At 32.5% G+C, this 21,047-nt stretch overlaps 1 protein-coding gene across 1 annotated transcript in view; it reads left to right on the plus strand.

Annotated features, from left to right (window-relative positions):
* Window positions 1–21,047, plus strand: part of LOC117105848 (pleckstrin homology domain-containing family G member 5-like) — an 85,806-nt gene that overhangs the window by 43,232 nt on the left and 21,527 nt on the right. Inside the window, exons 4-8 of the mRNA XM_033247159.1 lie at window positions 2,634–2,715; window positions 4,827–4,922; window positions 9,218–9,306; window positions 13,945–14,081; window positions 18,200–18,294. Of these exons, the coding sequence (XP_033103050.1) occupies window positions 2,634–2,715; window positions 4,827–4,922; window positions 9,218–9,306; window positions 13,945–14,081; window positions 18,200–18,294 (499 nt within the window). The remainder of the gene's footprint in view (window positions 1–2,633; window positions 2,716–4,826; window positions 4,923–9,217; window positions 9,307–13,944; window positions 14,082–18,199; window positions 18,295–21,047) is intronic.

The raw sequence follows: 21,047 nt of genomic DNA on the forward strand, positions 1-21,047 counted from the left end.
AGAGGTGACAAACTAAATGTTTTTAACCTCAGCCCCATAGGGTAAGGGCTGAGCTAGGTGTGACCTGCCTGTCAGGAAACAATGGGCCATGTGTAGGGGAGATGTAGCTTTTGGAGAGGAAAGGATGCAGGAGGTGATCTGGTGACTTTCTGTCTGTTTCTTCTTCATTAACTGTACACAGAGAGGCGTTTAGCATACCACTATATCATTAAAGTTTAATGATGAGAGACCTTCTCTAGCAAGCAGGATGTCAACAAAAATCTGTATTTTTGTTTTCTTCCAAAGTCAACTAGAAGTAGGTCAGAGGAGCAAGCTGTGTAGTCCTTGTAGGAATTTACAGATGCATAGTTGGGGCCAAGGGGGCTAGCGAGGCAATCAATTACACATTTGTGTAAGAAGGAAGTAGTGTAGAACAAACAGATGGCTTTATGAAGGTTTCAGGACTTTATTTTTTACTCACTTTAAATCAAGGGTTGTGACATTTTTTTATTTTAGAAAATTGATTATAATAATATTGATAATAATGATTAAAGTATGCTTTTGGATATTTTTAAACCTATGATGTTTGTTAATACCAAGTAGTAGAAAGAGGTGGAGATGCTGCTTTATAAGGGAAACTTTTTTTAGTAGAGCTAAAGCTTTTATAGTTCACTTACAGCTGGGCGGTATAAGCTAACTATAGCCTTAGCATTGGCAGTGTTGGAGCCACTTCTTGCCTAGAACTTGATTGGTGGAACTAAATCTTTGATACGGAGGTATTCTACACATCTGGCTCGTGTGCTCTTTAAGGAACCAATTGCATCTTTCAGAAGTGTAGGGTGTCACCCCGGTGCTATGGTTCTATTCAGCATCTGTCGTTGTGGAATAGTTTGGACATTAAGCTACTCAGCGCCACCCCTCTATGGCTGCTAAAGTAGTAGCGAATCATGCCCATATGCAATTCTGCACAATGACACTAAGACTAGAGTTGTAGGTTATTCTCCTAACAATAAAAGAATTTTTTGTGAGTATGGTTGTTATATATCCAACCAAAATTCATGATCTTAGACTCTAACACAACAGAAAATGCAACAGAAAACACTTAATGGTATGCATTTCCACTGATTTGCAGATTGTTTTACTTAAAACTTTCTTAACAATTAAAGCATACTATGGAGTTGAATAGCTTAGTGGTTAAGGTGCTTGCCTTTCAATCCCAGGGTCCTGGGTTCAATTCCTGTGACTGTTTCTCAAAACTAAATACAATTCCACTCTCTAAAGCCCTGTCCAGACTATCAAATTTTATTTGACAAAAAACTTGTATGTCCATATATAGTCATGATGTGCCTATATATGGTAATGATGTGATGTCATCATGACCATATTTAGGCATGTCACTTGTTTTTGTCAAATAAAATTTGATCGTTTGGAAAGGGCTTAAGCCTCATGAGATAAAAGCATCACATTATTTCATTTATTTAAGAGGGTCTTCTAGGATATGCTGCAGGGGTCACTTCCAAATATGGTTTTTAACAGCAACAAGTATACTCATCCCACGTGGTGTTGCTAAGGGCGCTATGGACGAATATACTCGTCAAAACCGGGGTAAAATTCTAGCGTTTATTACTTTATTGTTATAGTACACTGTAGAACTACAGACTTAACGGCTGATAATTAGGGGAATATACATCTACACAATAACATACAAATCGTATGTATATTTATTGTGTTATGTTGCTGGCAGTACACTTGTTTTCACAAGTAGGGGCACCATCTGAACATATACTGTACCATATACCAACCCATGCATAAAGCGATGAGAATACTCGCTCTTTGCAGGCGCAATAAAAACTGCTGTCCCATTGCTGGCAATGAGTTTGCTCGTCCCCAAATATTTTCCCGCCCAATTTATTAGACATACCATTTTGGTGATATATGACTACTTTAGATAAAATTTCAAAAAAGGATGTTCGTACATGTGTACATGTTTTGGCACACAGGAAGGAACCTAAAAATAAGGTCTGGCAGTCAACATGCTAAAAAAAATACAAGAACTTTATTTGTATTATATGCATCAGTAAATTGGTGCAGATAAAATTTTCAGTTGGAAGCTAATTAGCTTTAAAATCACAGACAATCATAGTGTTACAATTTGGGGTTTTATTGCTTTTTGTTTTTACAATCATTAACAATAGTTTGGCTATTTTTTTGTTTGTTTATGTTGTCTCAACTTTTTTAAGTTCAAGTCTGAAGTATATCCTCTAGTGATGCAGATCTTGAGAATTCAAGTCTAATGGTTCATTAATTAAAATCTGTTCTGCCCCAGTCTGCACAAACAAAAAATTAAGTGGAAAGATTGTAAGACAAATCTCCATGTGTTTATAGACTTACCTTGTACTTAAAATGATTGAGTATAAAATAAAAAAATAGACCTTTAACTGAATGGAATATAAGCTGTCAAAATATTACTTACCTCAAATATTAAACGACTCGAAAAATATCAACCACTTCCTGAGATGCAGACTTTAATTGACTTTGAAATATTGTGGCGTTGTAGATACAGTAGTTAGTAGTTAGGCCATGGTTGGGCCAATGACATGGTTTTGACTCTGTGATCGGTAACACCCATGGTTTCTTTATTCTTGTCACTACAGGGACAGTAAGCCAGAGTCTGGTATCGGAAGGTCCAACTCCAAGCTACAACGTAAAGCTGTTATAAAAAGACGCCACACTGAGGTATGTACGCATTTTCTTTTGCTTATATAATTTTTATGCATTTCACTTATATTTTTTCAAAGTATTTCCAATGTTAGAACACTTTATTTGATTTGTTTTCATGTTGAATTGATTTATTTTTTAAAGTTGCATGTTTTTGTGTACTTTTATCACTTTACTTACAATAATGTAAGAAGACATATTTAAGGATTTTTGTGCATGTGGGAATAAAGTTATTGAATTCCTTTATTTAAGAATATTTCACACATGTTTATATATATTAATGATAGGTATGAAAATTGTATTTTTTTTAACACAAGATCACTTCCTTCTCTTCTCAACTCCCTCCTGGCCGATGGGATATTTCCCTGTCCCTTTACAGGAAGTACAAGTATTTGTGTCACTTATCCTCATGAAAATTTTTTAATCGTCTCTTTAAAAGGATTATTACATTTTCATCAATAATAATATCAATCAATAATAATAATAATAATAATAATAATAATAGGTTTATTTTAAGACAAAAATCCTTTTTTCACGATGTTGGAATTTATCACAAGGCCAATGTGTTTTCATAAAAACCAGAGATAAATGTATACGAATACATACATATATTATTAAGCACATAAAATAATAACTTATGTATACAAAACTGACCATTTAAAGTTCATAATGTTATGATTATTACTGAAACCTGTCAGAATCATTGTTGAAACCCAATTGAATATTATCATGGGGAAAACTGATAGAGATCATAAACTGATGTAGTGCATAATTATAGGCAATACAATTAACTGCTAGTTTCATGTCGAAATTTGGAGCCTCATGAAATAATTATTTACTATTTCCTATTTAAAACAACAACTTTTCCATGGAAAATTAAAGTTACGACAATTCGAAAGAATTTTGTCAAAGTATAAGTAGAGGTAAACATAAATGGTAGAATACATTAAAAAGATTAATTATACTTCAATAGAAAAAAAATTGTATTACCAGCCCGTTTGTCACTAGTATATAGTATTGTAAATAACAAATAGTGAATACCCTCCGCCAAAAAAATTTCAGCTCCTGGACATGAAACAAACAATTTTATTTGGCCTTGCTTTCTGTTTCCATAAAAATTAATTTGATGTTTTTTTTTTGTTTTTTTTTTTTATTTAAAGGTTTTCATTTTCTAAATATTTCAAATCTATGCACATTACTGTATATAGTAGTATATTAACAATTTCAAAAATCTTGCACACTGTATATTATTCATCTCATCTCACTTATTGTAATTACCAATTTCTGTTTCATGTCGTTTGTTAATGCGTGCAAATATTGTACCTTCTAAGGATTCACTGCATTCATGATATTTAATTTAATTTACGATTTATGATAGCCAAGACATCACAGGAAGAAATTGTTAATACACTGTCATATTCAATGATGCAGTATGTCTTAAATTACCAGAGTTTGTTTCATAGTCTTGTATGTAATTCAGCACATACCAATTTCATTCCAAAATGTTCATTAAGAATTTCTTCCTTGATCCTGGATTGTATACCACCACTAATAATTTGAATGACGCTTTGCTTTGTTGTTGAAATAAACGCCATCAATTTTGGGGAGGGGTTGCAGAGACCCTACTGTGTCCTCCACCGAAAATTATCAGACAACTTAGAACTAATTGGCAATAATCATGGAATATTGAGTAGCCACAGCCTTCAATCTCAGAATTCTGGGTTCAAATCCTTATACTTGTTTGTGTTATAATTGTTTGTGTATTTGTTGGATGCGGTAGAAATTTATCTATTAAATTGTTTGAATGAGTCGTCCAGTGTACTTTTACGTATGCTTCATTTGGTTGAAAATCAAAAAAGTTAATTTATATCAAAACTTTTGTATATTATAACTTCTGTGCTTCCAAAAAATATAAATTGACTATAAAACAAATAGAAAGTAACAAAATAGTTTCCCTTTTTATAACTCATATATTTGTACACACAAATTAATTTTGTTATAATTGATATTTAGTGAATGCAGTGGATCTTAGGAAGCTTTGATTTCTGACATTTCTTTTTATTTTGGTTTGCATGTTCATTTTCTTTTGTTTGGCATGTTTGGATGTTCTTTTGTGTTTACTTTTTTAGACGAAGAAGCCGTCTGTCGATGAAACAGATTCGCTGAAAAAATCATTAACGTTGCCACCACTATTAAAAGTACTCGGTAGCCCAAAACTAGACCAGGTATAATAACCGTTACTGTTAATAACACTGTAAATTTCAACAATTCAAATAATGCATATACAGGTACATGTATATCCAAAGAGATACTGGTATATATATATTAAGTACAGTCTACTTAAGTAGTGGTTTGCCGCAGCGAAAGCAGTTTGGTTTCCCAACCTTGAGGTCGGGGTTTCAATCCCCCAATATTGCATTTCACTTGTGTTCTTCGGCAAGGCACTTTATCTGCATTGCTTCTCTACATCCAGGAGTATAAGTGGGTACCTGGTGGGGTTAAAATTTTTGATTAGATGCTGCAACATTAGGCCTATGGAATTTCACAGTCGGAGGGGTCTATACCACCTTTGCCCGACCATGGTTGCGGTTGAGGTAAGTAAACTTATGATTATGACACGTTTAGATGACAGGAAATGGCACTGTCGTGATTTAACCTTTGAATATTTTTCTCTTTTTTCCCCAATTTTTTAATTTTATTTTAAGGAGGTGGGGGTGGGGGGGAGTGTGAGGTGCCAGGCCAGCTAAAAAGTTCTAAAGAAGTCTTGCTAAACACAAGAAGTCGAATTTCCATAAAAATCATAATTACCGTAAACCTCTTTTTATATTCAAAACAAATTATATGTTACTAATTACAAAGTACATTGGAAACATGTGATTTAAATCACAATACATAGATATGTGGTTAAATGAACAATGGTGCTAAGTTCCTGAAAATTACCCTCTTTAATCATGTATTAATTGATTTATGATTGATTGGCCTTGAATCATGTGATTGATAGGTTGACTAGTGATTAGCTGGATGGTAATTGGATTTGTGGAGTAGCTGATTTGATTAATTGAGCCACAAGTTCAATTTTATGAACCTTTAATTGATGGATTGATTTATTGAGTGGCTTACTAATTACTAATTAATTGGACTTCATGCTGTGCTCAGATTCAATTGATCTGTGTAGCCTTTACAAACTCTGACAAAGGACTATTTCTTGTTATTTTTATACCCTAAAATCTCGAATAGCAGCCCTGGGCTTCTTTTATTTTGTGACTTTTGGATGGGCTTCTTTTTCGAGGCTAATTTTGCAGCGTAAATAGGGGGCTTCTTTCAAAAATGGATACCTTATATTTTGGGAACTACTATAAAACAAGTGGCTACTTCAGTCTGTATCATGGAGTGTGGTAACCGGCATTAAATCAACTAAATAAAATAAAATAAAACTACTGTATAAACCAAGCAGGTTTTTAATTTGTTTTGTTTGTTTTAAATTCATGTACAGATTGTGTACTTTTCTATCTCGAAAATAAGCCTATGCTATCTTATCTATGCTATCTGTATAAACCAAGCAGGTTTTTAATTTGTTTTGTTTGTTTTAAATTCATGTACAGATTGTGTACTTTTCTATCTCGAAAATAAGCCTATGCTATCTTAAAAAACAGCCCATGGGGTTCTTTTCGAGGCTCCTTTTGCAAACTAAAGAGGGGGTGTCAGTGGTGGCGCCAGGGGGGCTGGGGGGCTAGAGCTGGGCGGCCCCTGGCCCCCAGCCAAATGAGACTCGATTCGCTCAACTAGCCCTCCCCCCTTAGACCCTTTAGCCCCTCCGTCGGGCAGATCCTGGCGCCATCACTGGGGGGTGGGGGTGGCTTCAATTTGAGATAGGCTTCTCAAGATTAAACCCATTGGGCTTCTATTCGAGGTGTTATAGTATTAAGGAAACTTTATTGCATCTTAAATTGCATCTCCATGTGGCCATACAGTCATGCTGTTTCTTTTTCTGATTTCCCTTGAACCATTGAAGTATGATAAATGAACCATTAGTGATTAAAGAATCCATATTTTACATGGAAACCAGGTCAATGCTACTTGTTCTACAAATTAATTAAGCAATTTAAATGGCAAATCCCTTTCGCAGAGTCAGAGAATGGTGTACTAGAGAATCTGAAATTAAAAATGTCATTCCTAAATATTAGTTTTTAATATTTTATTCTAGTAGTAGGCCAAAGAAAATTATTTAAATTACAAATCTCTGAGTGCATTGGGGAATCCCTCATGTTTATATTTTCCAAATCTTAAATTGAAAATGTCATTCCTGAATAATCATTTCTAATAATTTTTCTAGTATTAGAATTAGAATTGCTAATTTCAGTCCCCTCATCAAATTTTGGGGCCTCATCAAAATATTTACTTTTGACGATTTGAAAAATTGTTTTCAAAGCATGAAGCCGGGCACTCATGCTCCTGACAACGGCCAACGCGGCTCTATGGCGATCGCAACGTCACGAAACGTGCAATGGCTTGTTTTTAATGACGATCTATTCAGAATGCCACCGACAATCAGCAGACGTCATCGCGACGTCTAGCGCTTACCGGGAGTGGAGTTAAATTCATCGTGCGATGGTCATACGACTGTGGCATGCGAGGGCCCGGCATAAGAGGCAGAAACATATATAGCAGAATAAATTACAAATATTCAAATTCAATTTAAAAAAAAAAAAAAAAAAATTTGTATTAACCCCCATTATATATAGTACATATGGTATTGTTAAGGTCACTTCGCATTATTACTCCAAACATTAGAAATAACGCCTTTGCGAATCACGCTCAGCTCCCGGGGAATGTTCCATTGTGTTCTAGCTTGGTATAGTACATTGACATTTGAACACTCCGTGGTAATGATAATCATAATTAAACATGTGATAATGCAATAATTTCTAATAAACGATGCAGACAAATTTCAAAGGTGCATGATATGATATTGAAAGGTGGGGATAAATGATGAAAGGTACACAATTATACTGCTCTATAGAGACTGCATGAAGAAAGTGCATAGCCCAAGGATACAATTTGTGCTCCGACACACGAAAATAATACAGTATATATGACTTATACTGGGGGTTGGTTTCAGCTTGTGTGCAGGTGTGCGAAAAATAAGAATGCAAAATTGAATCCCAGAATTTAGAACTAAATCCGGATTCCAATGAAAACTTAACGTTCAATCTTAATGCTTTTTACCCACTTATTGGAACTAATTTGCTAATTGCTTTGGGGGGGGGGGCGGCGGTGCATCGGTATCCTACGGCCATGCTGGTACCACATTATACCTTGAGCAGCCTTCGACACGCTTAACCCTTTCCAGTAAAAACCCGACATTTAGTGTAGATGATGTAATTTCCCAGCTTTGGTACAGCCTCAGGCAATGGTAATGGAGCACACTGGAAAGGGTTAACAAAGATGAAAACCATGTATCTTCCAAACCGGTAGGCAAATCCCTTGGATTTTGACAAAAACATGGGACATGCCTAAATATGGTCATGATGACATCACATCATGACCATATATAGGCACATCATGCCTATATATGGGCATACAACAGTTTTTTGTCAAAGAAAATTTGGTAGTCTAGACAGAGCTTTAGCTACCATATTCTTGGTGCATTTTGTTGATATTTCCATCTGTAGTGTATGTGAAATACTCGTTTGAAAGCTACTTGAAGACCTAGCTTTAACAACAACATTCCCATTAATCAAATGGAGAGAAACACGTAGACATTAATAGACATTGATTCACAGAAACTGGGCTAAGGGAACTGGGAATCTAGGATGAACAATAATGCCTGTCAACTCTAACGATATAGAACATTAAGTGTCATGAATAGAAATTGTGCTAGAAATCCCTGCTAGAATATAAACTGCTAAACTTTCACCCTCATTTCAAATAAAAAAAATGTTATTAAGAAATATGTTCAAAATATGAGAGGATTACAAAATGCTCATGAAATGCAATTCATTTACATAAATGTTTCATTATAAATATATAGGCCTGATAAATTTACAATTCCATTATGGAAAATGTATGCCCGTTATTTTTATACAAACATGACCATTCCTGGATTTCATAACATGTATATAGTAATTCACAATCTATTTATAAACATTTTATTTATATTAAAGTATAAAAAAAAAATCTGTGAAAATCTGGTATTAAAAATATGTTTTCTCTAAACAAACGCCTTCCCATTTGGATCTGTTGGTATTTGTGTATTAGATCATTTTTAGACAATCTTGACTACTTTCTTTGACCCTAGCCTTACCCCTAATTTGTCCTGTGCCTAGCCTAACCCTGACCATTATTGATCTTACAATTTAGCTTTCTAACATGAACAGTATTTGATATTTCAAATCTGTAATATAAAATGTGATTCCCTATCTCATTAAATCCCCCATCTTTAGTTTCTACAACCTGACTGACATTCCCATTTCTTTCTGTACCTACTTGAAGTTTACATTTTTATAAATTTGGCTTATAGCGTATGAGAGATTTCTTCTATGTGGACCTTGAAGTCGTAGGAGCTAAAGAAGTTGCGAAAGTTCCAGCAATCAAAGGAAAAAACCTCAGGTTAGTGTGAACATATACCCTTATATATACCCTGACACATACCCACAGACATCCCACACCATAACAAAACATACATGTATAGAGTTTGTGTACATTACACCTGAACACATAATCACTATGATATATCCTGTAGCTTCAGATACACAACATTCTCCCTACTACATAATACCCTTGACACATACAGAGACATATTGAGTGATACATACCCAGATGTGCATACTCAGAGAAACTAGGCCAGAGAAACATACTCCAGTGCCTAGAGACAGATACACAGGGACACATCCACAAACATGTATCGGAACATATGCACTGGGCTAAGCGTGAAAAAGCTCATAACACACACACAATGTAAAAGGTAATCTTGTTGAAATTGTCACAGAGAGCACTCAGCAAGTTTGGAACAAACTTGTACATATGTAAACAAACTTTAGAATTACAGTAGAACCCCTCCTTTGGGACACCACCATTTGGGGGACATCCATATTAAGGGGACACTTTTTCAGCCACGAAACAAGGAAAAATATATCTTTTAACACTACAGCCAACCTCCATTCAGGGGACACCCTTATGTTGGGGACATTTCTTTGGTCCTGAAGGTGTCACCTTAATAGGGATTTTACAGTAATTGCATTTATTCTATATTAATCAATACTACTGTATACAGCAGTACAAAGTTTTTTGTATGGACAGTTATTAGACCACCATTCCATGCTGTACTCATCAGGTGCGCTAGTGTACGGTACTTAAATGAAAAGTCAAGTTTACATCAATAAATAATAAATAGTTTGTTTTGGACATACCACAAATTGTTAATTACTCCAGACAGTTGCAAGCCATGCTATAAATTTAATTGACCCAACTAGCGCAACTCAGTCAACATGTTCGATCATGTAATTAACAATACACATCTGCCAATGTTTTCATTTCGGTTCTTTTGTATGTGTAAGCCCATTGTTTGATATGCAATTCAGCACAATGATGCTGCAAGTTATGGGTTATTCTCCTACCTTTACCTTTTTTTGATCCAAGTGATTTTCTGTGTAATTAAAATTGAATATCAATTAACAGCAGTCAAAAAAGATTTCCTTTCTCTTTCCTCAAATCAATGAGCTAAAGTTTGTCAATATATCAGTGTGCTATAAACGGAATTAATGAGGGTGAACCGGTTCAAGTCCACTGTTGATTTGTCGCTAGCCACAAGGCCTAGCTTACAATCAGTTCATTTTAGGCCTAGGTACTCGTTACAATTTGTGGTAAAATATGTAAACCATCAAAAGTGTAATTAAAATTTTAAATTGCTTATTTAAAGGGATTAAATAGATTGTTAACTTTTAATGAGACTTGTATCAAAATAATTCAGTTGTTAACTGATTTATCGGACTTAAAGCTTTAATAATCCAAAAACTGATTACCAGCCAGTTTTAATGGTCTTAAGATGCAAAGGATATATCAATGTATTGTTTGGTATACATCTTGTTAATCAGTGAGGAATTATTTTCTTGTTATGATTTTCAGTTGCAAACCAAAATTTAATGAAACATGTCTAGATTATGACAGTATGATTTTAATCTAATTAATTAATTTATTTAATTTAATAAATAAATTAAATAAATTAATCTAATTAATTTATTTAATTTATGATTTAACTATTTATTCACAGCAATGCAACTGACTTCTGACTCTGTAATTTTTTTTTTTTTTTGTAACATTAAAAAAAATAATAAGATAATGGGAATATGATTTCATTGTAATTAATTGATAATTTGATTTAATTTATGATTATATTTACTCAGCTGGCTTCTCTATGACTCCATGATTTAGGTAATGACAGTATGATTTTAATCTAATTAATTGATAAATTGATTTAATTTATGATATAACTATTTACTCACAGCAATGCAACTTGACTTGTCTATGACTCTGATTTTTAAAAATAAAAACAATGTTAGAAAAAATGTTTAGATAAATGATCAGTATGATTTTAATGTAATTAATTGGTAAATTGATTTAGTATATGATATAACTCTTTACTCACAGCAAAGCAACTGACTTCTCTAAAACTGTACAATTTTTTGTTATTAGTTATTTTTCTTGTATTTTTTACAGCAGATTTTCTCTGGATTTGTAATAAAAGATTTTTATTTAGACAGCTTAAATCCATGATGAAATTTGACTCTACACTAAGCTTCTAAACTCAGTGAAATATGTAGTATGTTTAGGCCAAAAAAAAGTTAATTGGTTTCATGTCTCCGCCCTCATCAAATTTTTGAGCCTCATAAAAAAATTAACTGTTTGCTATTTTTCAAAAAACAATCATATTTCCATGGAAAATAAAAATTATGACGATTTGAAAACCAAAGAAGAGGTGGAAACATAAATCTCAGAATGCATTACAAAGATTCATTTTACGCCTGGGGGTGGGGGGGGGCGGGAGCATCACACTCTCATCCGCTTCACAATACTTGAAACTGTAGATACGCTCCAGCCTATATGAGCCCCATGGCTTGGCAAGGATTAATTTTTTTACTGCTAGTATAGGTTGGTAAATAGCAAATTGTAAAATACCCTCACCAAGAATAATTTCAAATCATGGATGTGAACTAACAGTTAATTCTATTTGGCCATGTATGTTTTATAATTATCCACCATAGGTATTATCAAGGATTACTTTCTGATGTTGTGTAAATTCATGACATTCAGGAAACCTATTGCGTTTATTCCCCTTCTGTATTGATATATTGCTGTGTTTAGATCGAAGTGAAGAAGTTATGTAAACATAAGATTAATATGAAAGCATATGAACTAGAACAAGCAATCAACAGGTTTCATTGTACATTAATGTGTGTGAGAGCAGGAAATATTCTGTAGTTACATAAACAAACATGTAACAAATCCTATTAAATTATATAATATAATGTCTTTATTATTGTTTTATTATCAAATGAAATTACTAAAACGATTGATTGAAAAATTTATATTAGATTGTAATATCTTTCTACGTCATCTGATTTATGATATTTTTTGACAAATTTTGCTTATTTTACCTCTGAATCACAGCAAACTATAATAGATACGAGTGGCATACGCTTCCCCAAGCTTTGTAATATCTCTTGTGAATGATCTGCTTATAATATAAGCCCAAGCATATTCAGAGGGATATAACAGAATCCGTATGGAATTAGGAGTCGCATAGCCATATTAGTTAAAAATTTAAATCGCTGTCTACTGTAGGTCTCCTAAGCTTTGAAAAATATCCAAGATTTGTAACCATTTCAGTCTTGTGAAATTAGAAATATTAACACGCTACAGAATTACTAAAATCATGTTGAAAAGACCAAGTCCTGCACTAACAACATTGGATGAACGTTGCATAATATCTCCCACGTACTACTCCGCACATTTTTTTCAGAAAATTATTACAGTACTATTTGTAACCTACTGGCTGATGACAGAAGTCGCGGAATTGCTCTATTTCCACGTGAAACTGATTGTATACTGCACGTGAAAATACACACTACTCTAGAGTATGGAGCATGACATTGAAAAGAAATGACAAGAAATTGATTATGCTTGGAGAAACTCTTATTTATAGACGATTACGCATCTCATTTTTACATAACCTTCACAAACTGATAGTCATAATGAGGTCGGTGACAGTTCGCTACCTCAGTCTTGTTTTGCTTTCCTGTACATTAGTGTCTTACCTGCGGTATGCTGCAATGAATCGGAGAATAACATGTGTCAAATATTTATTAGAAATGTTCGTGCGGATTGTTACGGATGAATCATGGAGTTGTTGCCGAAGGAGAAAGGCGCCTCTCAAAATGATTTGTGTCACGCGGAAATACAGCACATACTTAAAGTGATTAACGAGCATGTTAAGAAGTAGTTACTCCCCAGTAAGTACGGGTTCACAACATTACGCTCATAAACCACAATGCACGTATTTATCAAGTAGAAAAATTTCATTGCTACTCTTCGGGGTTCAGTTAATCAGCGTCGGTTATGTTACATTAATGTTTAACAGAGAACACGTTGATGGCAACTTATGTAACTACACCGACACCTTAAATCTTAATCGTAACTTATAGACTTTAAGCGCCCTCAAGCGCTAAAGAGAAATGCATTAGTCACAAAATATGCATCAGCATTTAATGTGAACTCGTCTTACAGTACATATAATTTAAACGTCTTTTTATACGGTTTACCAAGCCAATGTCACTCATTTTCTCTGTTCGTAATGTTGAGTATGTTATGCATTCTTGCGAATGATTACTCAATTTGTAACTAACTTTTTTTTTCCTGTGGGGTATTTATGTCTCTTTAATTTGCCCAGAGCTGCGCTTCAAAGGGTTCTTCTATTTTTTATGGATTTGCCAAGTAATTTAATTAATTAGGTCGACCTACTTATTTCGTATTATGTTGTTTTGGATTTATTTAGATTGAACAGTGGAATTGAGTAAAATAATTTTTTTATTGCAAATTTTTTTTTAAATTATTTTATTACCATACATAATTTGTAATAACCTTATATACAAAAAATTATCATTGTTACCATTTCTCTTTTACTACAGATGTAATTAATTGTTGTCGTTAATTTTTGTCATTAATATAAATTTGTTTAATTTTTTTCATCAGAGAAGCAATCCAGCAATTGTGTGAAAATCGTAAAATCAGTATCAACAATATCCAAGTCTTCTTAGAGTCATCATCTTCCCCACTTCCATTGGAAATTCCAAGTTATCCTCTCGGAGGACAAAAGGTTTTCATTCGCTGTAAGTTTGATTTTATTTATGTGGCTTTATACAAAATACTTTACAGGGGCTGATCCAGTAGGGGGCATGGGGAGGCACGTTTCTCCCCCCCCCCCCGGCCACTAAATTTTAAAATTTCAAGGCATATATTGAAATTAGTGCTCTCACTTATTTATTCTAAATATGTTGTTCCCTCCCATTTTAAAAATTCTGGATCCGCCCCTGCTTTATACAAGATTAAAGCATATTCTTCATAACATCGAGAATTGCAAATTGGACTTAATTAAGTAATTTGTTTTTAAAACAAATTACAGATACTGTATTTACTGTCTGTGATAAAATAAAAGTAAGGTAGGAGAATAACTCGCAGCAATATGTGCTGAATTGTGTATGGGCGTGATCCGTGACTACTGTAGCTACCATAGAGAGGCCCTCAGTGGCTGAAATGAACCATAGCATCGGCGATGGCGTCCTCTACTATATCGAAAGATGCAATTGGTTCTTTCAAGTGTCCACATGCCAGATATGTACACTGGACCTCCGGTTTTAATCCATTTCTGAGAAGACTTGATTCTACCAAGCGTATCACCAGTGAATTATCTCAAACCAGCACCGATGTTAAGACCGTAGTTAGCAGCTCTTACCACTCAAATTGCCCTCAATAATTTGAATTAAATATTTATTTTTTCATTGAATTATTCAATGAAAGAGTCAAATAATTTAAAATCAGCTGTAAATTGAAACAATTTTTTTTTCACAGACATTTTTACTACAATTCCTTTAAATCAATTACCAACCAATTTGCTGGTCTGTGCCAAAAATATGAATTGAAAACAAAGAATTGAAAATGAAGTACAGTCAATGTATTATTTTGTATGTGTTCAAGCAGGCATCTTGTCTTTGTTGTACTCTGTACATCATGTACTTGTACTAATATTTATTTATGTATTTCATATGGACAATGTCTGAAATAAAAGTGAATGAATGAATACAAAACATTACATTATTTATATTATTTATTTATTTAAAAATCTTATCCAGTGGTGTACTTGTTGTTTGATGAGAACAACGTTTAAACATTCAATTGTTGACACGTTGACTATCGTAGGTGAAGGTTAATTCTTTCCCACGCAAATTAAGTCTTGCTTTGAAGCCAGCCATTACCACACATCGTTCGCTTAATACAGCACCTGCTTATCTATAAGACTGCTTAAAGCATTCACCATTCGATTTAAGAAAGATTACATTTAAAGAGTTGGCATTTCGAGGTTTGAAACAATGTCAGTTTAACACAATACATTTCTTTATTTAGTAAATGCTGATTCTTCAAACTAATACTTTTCTTTGTTATCACACAGTCTATTTTCAAGTACATAATTACATTTCAAAAATAGTGAGTTAAATAGAAATCTTGCATATTCCTAACCTTGTAGAGAAGTACTGTTTGTGTGTATATACTGTTTGTGTGTATACTAATATCGCCAGGGAGATATAATGATAAGAATATACTGTATTACAGTCACTTTTGGTGGTAGATTCACAACTAGATTGGTTGAAGTACACTCCCTTGTGGTATTACCTGTACTAATTAATTGGGATTACAAACTTCCCCATGACAGGTAAACAAAAGCTTGTTTCCTATTGGATAGTTTTTCCTTGACCTATTTATTATCGTTGCCATTGTCAAACCAGGTTAGAAGTCACCCAGACATTTTGTACAAACAAACATTAGGAATTTTGAAGAAAAGCGTAAACTTTTTTCGTATGAATCCCTGACGGTCGGGCTAATTTTGTTGCGCAAACAGGATGCCAGCATAAAGGTAAAGGTAGAGGTAGGAGAATAACCCATAACTTGCAGCGTCATTGTGCTGAATTGCGTATGGGCGTGGTCTGTGACTACCTAGCAGCCGTAAAGAGGCGCTTCTTGGTAGATACATGTTCACATCATTCCACAACGACAGGGGCTACGAGGAAAGTGAATAAATTGATTGTGGTTGAAGTTTACTAGGGGTTTAGGCCATAACCTCATGGTAGATATTTGTTTAATAGATTAAAATGTAATTTAAGATTATTATGAATTATTTAAGTGTTAGCTTCTCTTTTCAGTTTTTAAAGTCAGTCACCTTATTATCACATAACCATATGCCTTTCTACGCTTTCTAAGTGATTTTATATATATATACCTAATGAATCACGTATACCTGATGAAGGGCGATGCCCGAAAACGTTTGCGTACTAATAAACTACTTTACTTTATTATGTATATTCATCCATTATAATGGTAATATTAGTGGTCTCTAAATTATTAAATGAATATCTGATTTTCAAAAGTCAATCACCTTGTTATCACATAACCATATGCCTTTCTAGGCTTTTTCAGTGATTTTATATATATAAAATTATGATAGATAAATAATAATAATAAAAATGATAATGGTAATATTCATGATGTCTGTAAAATACTAAATGAATATCTGATTTGAAACTATGAGTAAGTATTATTTGGTATGATTACTATATTCTTATGTATTATTAATAATAATTATAAGAATTCTATATAGTGTATGTTAGTACATTGTTGCGAGTCAGTTGTATTTTACATAATATAGAAAATACATAAATAGATTATTGAATTTTGCCGTTGAAAGGCCTTAAAATTTTTAACAGTATACTGCACCTTCATTATGTTGGATTAATTTTTGTGTGTTTTTTTTTTAAATTGTCATTTTACTTTTTTATGTTTACTTGTATATATTCTTTAGATTTCCATAATAATTCCATTTTAATAATTCATCTCACAAAATTAATTTGAATTATGAGTACACCAATATTAGATAGATAAAAATTATTGTATGGGAATAATTCATTACAAGGAATTTGATAGTTATTTTATATCAGCATTTCTCTATGTATGAAAAGTATTTGGTTTCATCCAAACATAATTTCCAAACTGTCAGCAGAAACACAAGAAATATTATTAATGGACTTGAAATTATTGATGCAAGAAATTGAAAACTGTACCATGTTCTATCCAGCAATAAAATACACTATTTTTTATGACCAATATATATTTTTCAACACCTTAAATGTGAGCTGTTGTAACAAAATGAGTCTTGTTGTACAAAAATGAAAAATTAGTTGTTGATATATTAGATAAGTGAATATATTAGGCTTTATGTTGGTCTTTGTTTTGAGGTCCTAGATTGAGCACAACCAAAGTAAGATCATTTTCAAATTCAGATATCTGAAAACATGCTTCATAATTTTTGTGTCTCAAATTGACCAGGCGTACCACAAGACTTATTTTGTCATAATATATGTTGATTTATAAGTCGCATAAACAAAGTCTATAATGATAGTAGGCTGGTGAAAATTATGATTCCACAGACGCCAAAAAATATTTGTTATGTCGTGCAAGCAAAGCGACAAGTAAAAATCAGGGCCAACTGGTCACAAATTTTCCTTTTTTACTATGAACTGTTATGTAGGCCAGGCTTTATCCTAGGGTTCATTCAAGAATGGGGTGGGGCAAGGTAGAGGTAGTCCCATGTCCCTGTCAGGGTAAGAATACACCATTTTAATAACTATGTTTTAACTTTTTTTAAATGTTTATAGTACATAGTATAAAATATAATTAAGAAATTTAAAAAAATACATTACCTCTACATTTAAATTGTATATAATAACAAAAAATTGTTACATTTATGCATATTGATAAAATCCATATCCAAATTTTAGTTAATTGTTACTAAAATAATTATTATTTTGTATTATCATTGTTATTATTAATAAGTTATTATTATTACTATTTATTGTCATTTATATTATCATTATTATACTTTTATCATTAACATTATTCTGTCTTGAAACAGTAGAATTTATGACTTCCTACATCATTACTACTATACTCGGTATTCTTAAGGTTTTAATGTGTTAATACCACAAATTCATATTATATCTTGAGAAAACTGTAGCCTATTTATTACAAGGTTCATTAATATGCACATAAATTATCAAGCAAGGAAGGCATAAAGGTTGTATGATTCTCCAGATGTAATTAGGTTGAAATTAAATATGTATCATCAATTTCGATAGATACGGTATGGAAAATGTGTAATTGAAATCATTCTCATCTACAGCCAAGAGGAAAGATTCTTCTGCTATAGGTGACGGACGACGCACTGTCGGACCACGAGCATTTCGCACCGTGATGAAGAATTTAGAAGAGAAAGATGTAAGTATTATTAAATTATGTAATAAATAATTATCAATAATGGATGACATTTTTTTCACAGATTAAAATTTCTAAGCATGTTTTCAGATTTCTTTTCAGGTAATATAGTAATAGTAATTTCAATCTATTGGTATTTAAGATGTATTGTATATGGAAAATATCTGAAAGTATTCTTAAAAATTCATTGAAACTATTCAAGACACTTAGCTTCTAATAAAAAATACATAAAATACCCACTATAACAGCTTTGTTTTGGTGACTAATTCTGTCTATTACCAATACACAGAACTAAATGCAACAAAACAATTAAATATAAGATGCTTTTAAGTGATAAAAATAAAGAATAATAATAACTATAATAGTAATAATTTATTTCCACCTGTTCAACTAACAAATGCCGAAACCTAGGAGGCAATTCCTGTATACAGATTCCAGTAACTAACTTAATACCTTTGCAAGAAGATACTAAGATGATTTATTGTCCAAGTAAAATATGAGGGTTAATCAAGGAGCCAAGCGATCAAAATTAAAACCTAACGCTGGCTGGTTTGAACAGGGGTGTTCAGCACAAGAAGCAGGAACAATACCTCTCAGCCAACCTCACATCTCACAAAATAAATAAATTACCACAAATGTCAGTGAAACAAAATTTAAAATTATAGAAATTAAGTTAGTTAGAAAAAAATTTAATTGGTAATAATTAATAAGATACTTGGTTAATTGGATAATTGATTATTCTTAATTGTTTATTTGGTTTTCTTCTGCTGTTTTGTAACTTATAATTAAATGATTTTAATTTATTGAGGAGATAAATAATTTCAACAAGCATCGTCACAAACAGATACAGAAAACATTAAAGTGATACTGTATGTAATATTGTTCATATTACACCTTCAATCTACCTTCCTATAAATGAAAAATTACATCCTTAATACAGTAAGATCAGTTTCAAACCAATAAATGTAATACTACGAGAGACTAATAGGACAATGATCTGTAAAATTGTCTTGTCTGGTGGATATATTCAGTAATGGTTATTTTGAATACAGTGTCTTGTGATAGACACAAATATAAGCAAAAAAAACAGAAAAACTACTTTCTTCTGAATATTCCAAGACTTCATAAGTTATCAAGGATGTTTATACAGAGACAAGATTATAAGGCATATGTATATTTATATATAATTTTTATTCCATAGGAAAAAATTAATTAGAAAGTGAAAATATAATGTAAAAAAAAGGCAACACAATTTCAAAACTTAATCTATGCATTTCCACTTTGGCTTTCCACTTGTAACTTCTAAACACAAAATTCTTGGCGGTTGTTGGGATCTTTGTAATAATAAAAATACATAACTTTACATTGCAGCTTGCAAAATGCCTCTAAGCGCTTGAGATTTTCTTTTTAGAAACTTGCTGTTTATAATTTTAAAAATCCCTAAAAGCGTTTGTAGAACGATTATTGTTAGACTTTCTTATTTTTTATTAAGAAAAAAACGTTATGTCTTTCCTTAACACTCTGCCCGCCAAACACGGAGGTCTTCGTGTTTGGTAATGCAACGCTTGACCGCCAAACATGGAGATTTCCGTGTTTCAGGTTTTTTTTTACGGAATCCGATAGATGGGGTAATTACCGACATGTACTAACGATTTGAACACTATATTCAGTCTGGACCGTAAGTATTTCACTATTGGTTTGCTTACGTTAAGCGGTATTGATTTACTTTCACGAAATCCCGATTATTACAGCTTCTTTGTGCGAAATTGCATAAATCTCCAGAAGTGAGTCATGTTCATTTTACTGTTATGGGTCACAGATTCTGAGTAGAATAAAGTGTTTGGTACTATTGTAAAGCCAAAATGTTTGTAGTTCTTGTAATATTCACTACATGTCAATCTGATCACATACGCACTCTCAACGAGCTTCGTAAAAGTGTTAACATTTGCTAAAATGTTGGGCGCTGGCTGATACTATTTTTTCAAACCGCTGGCGGTTAGAGTGTTAATGAAACATAGTTGAGAATTAGTACTTAAATATGATTATGAAACTTTTATTACTGTCATCATTTTAAATGTGGAGAAATCCAAATTTAACCAATTGTCTGTGGAAATTTTTTTTTTTTCAGCAGACCAATTTTAACTGCAAGTTTTTACCAAATTTCAGATAGAATACGTTTCTTTTATCAATAAGACAGGCAAAACTAAAATTATGATATATTGATCCCTTCTGATTGGACAATAAGTAACATGTGACCGATATTATCGATGAATTTATTCTAGTATTGTGATTTCCCGGATCATGCAACATTACTGATGTAGAGTTTATTTCTTTTTGCTTTGTTTGCCAATTTTCTTCATTATTGGTAAGGAAAGAACAATATTTATACAACCATATGTCAGTGAATTTTTTTTCTGTGATAAAAGATAATCATTCAATTTGTTACAGGTATAAGACTTCATTTGCTCGCAAAAAAAAAAGTCATTATTATGATAAATTGTGATGAAGAATATTAAAAAGTTATTTTTTTATTCATATCACCTTGATTATATAGATAATTTTTTATAAAAATAACTTTTATTGCATAAAATAAAATAAGTCTAATGGGTCGTTAAAAAATTTGTAATGACCTTAATTTTATTTTAATTTTCTTGATGTAAAGTTTCAAGAACACAGAGAGTTGGTTTTTTTTTTATGAGTATGATAATGATAATGGTGATGAGCTTTAACAATGATGAGTTTAATTGATATTGAAA

This window comes from Anneissia japonica, unplaced genomic scaffold (genome assembly GCF_011630105.1).
Source record: "Anneissia japonica isolate Jap-2015-1 unplaced genomic scaffold, ASM1163010v1 scaffold287754_len4335492_cov202, whole genome shotgun sequence".
Classification (NCBI taxonomy): Eukaryota; Metazoa; Echinodermata; class Crinoidea; order Comatulida; family Comatulidae; genus Anneissia; species Anneissia japonica.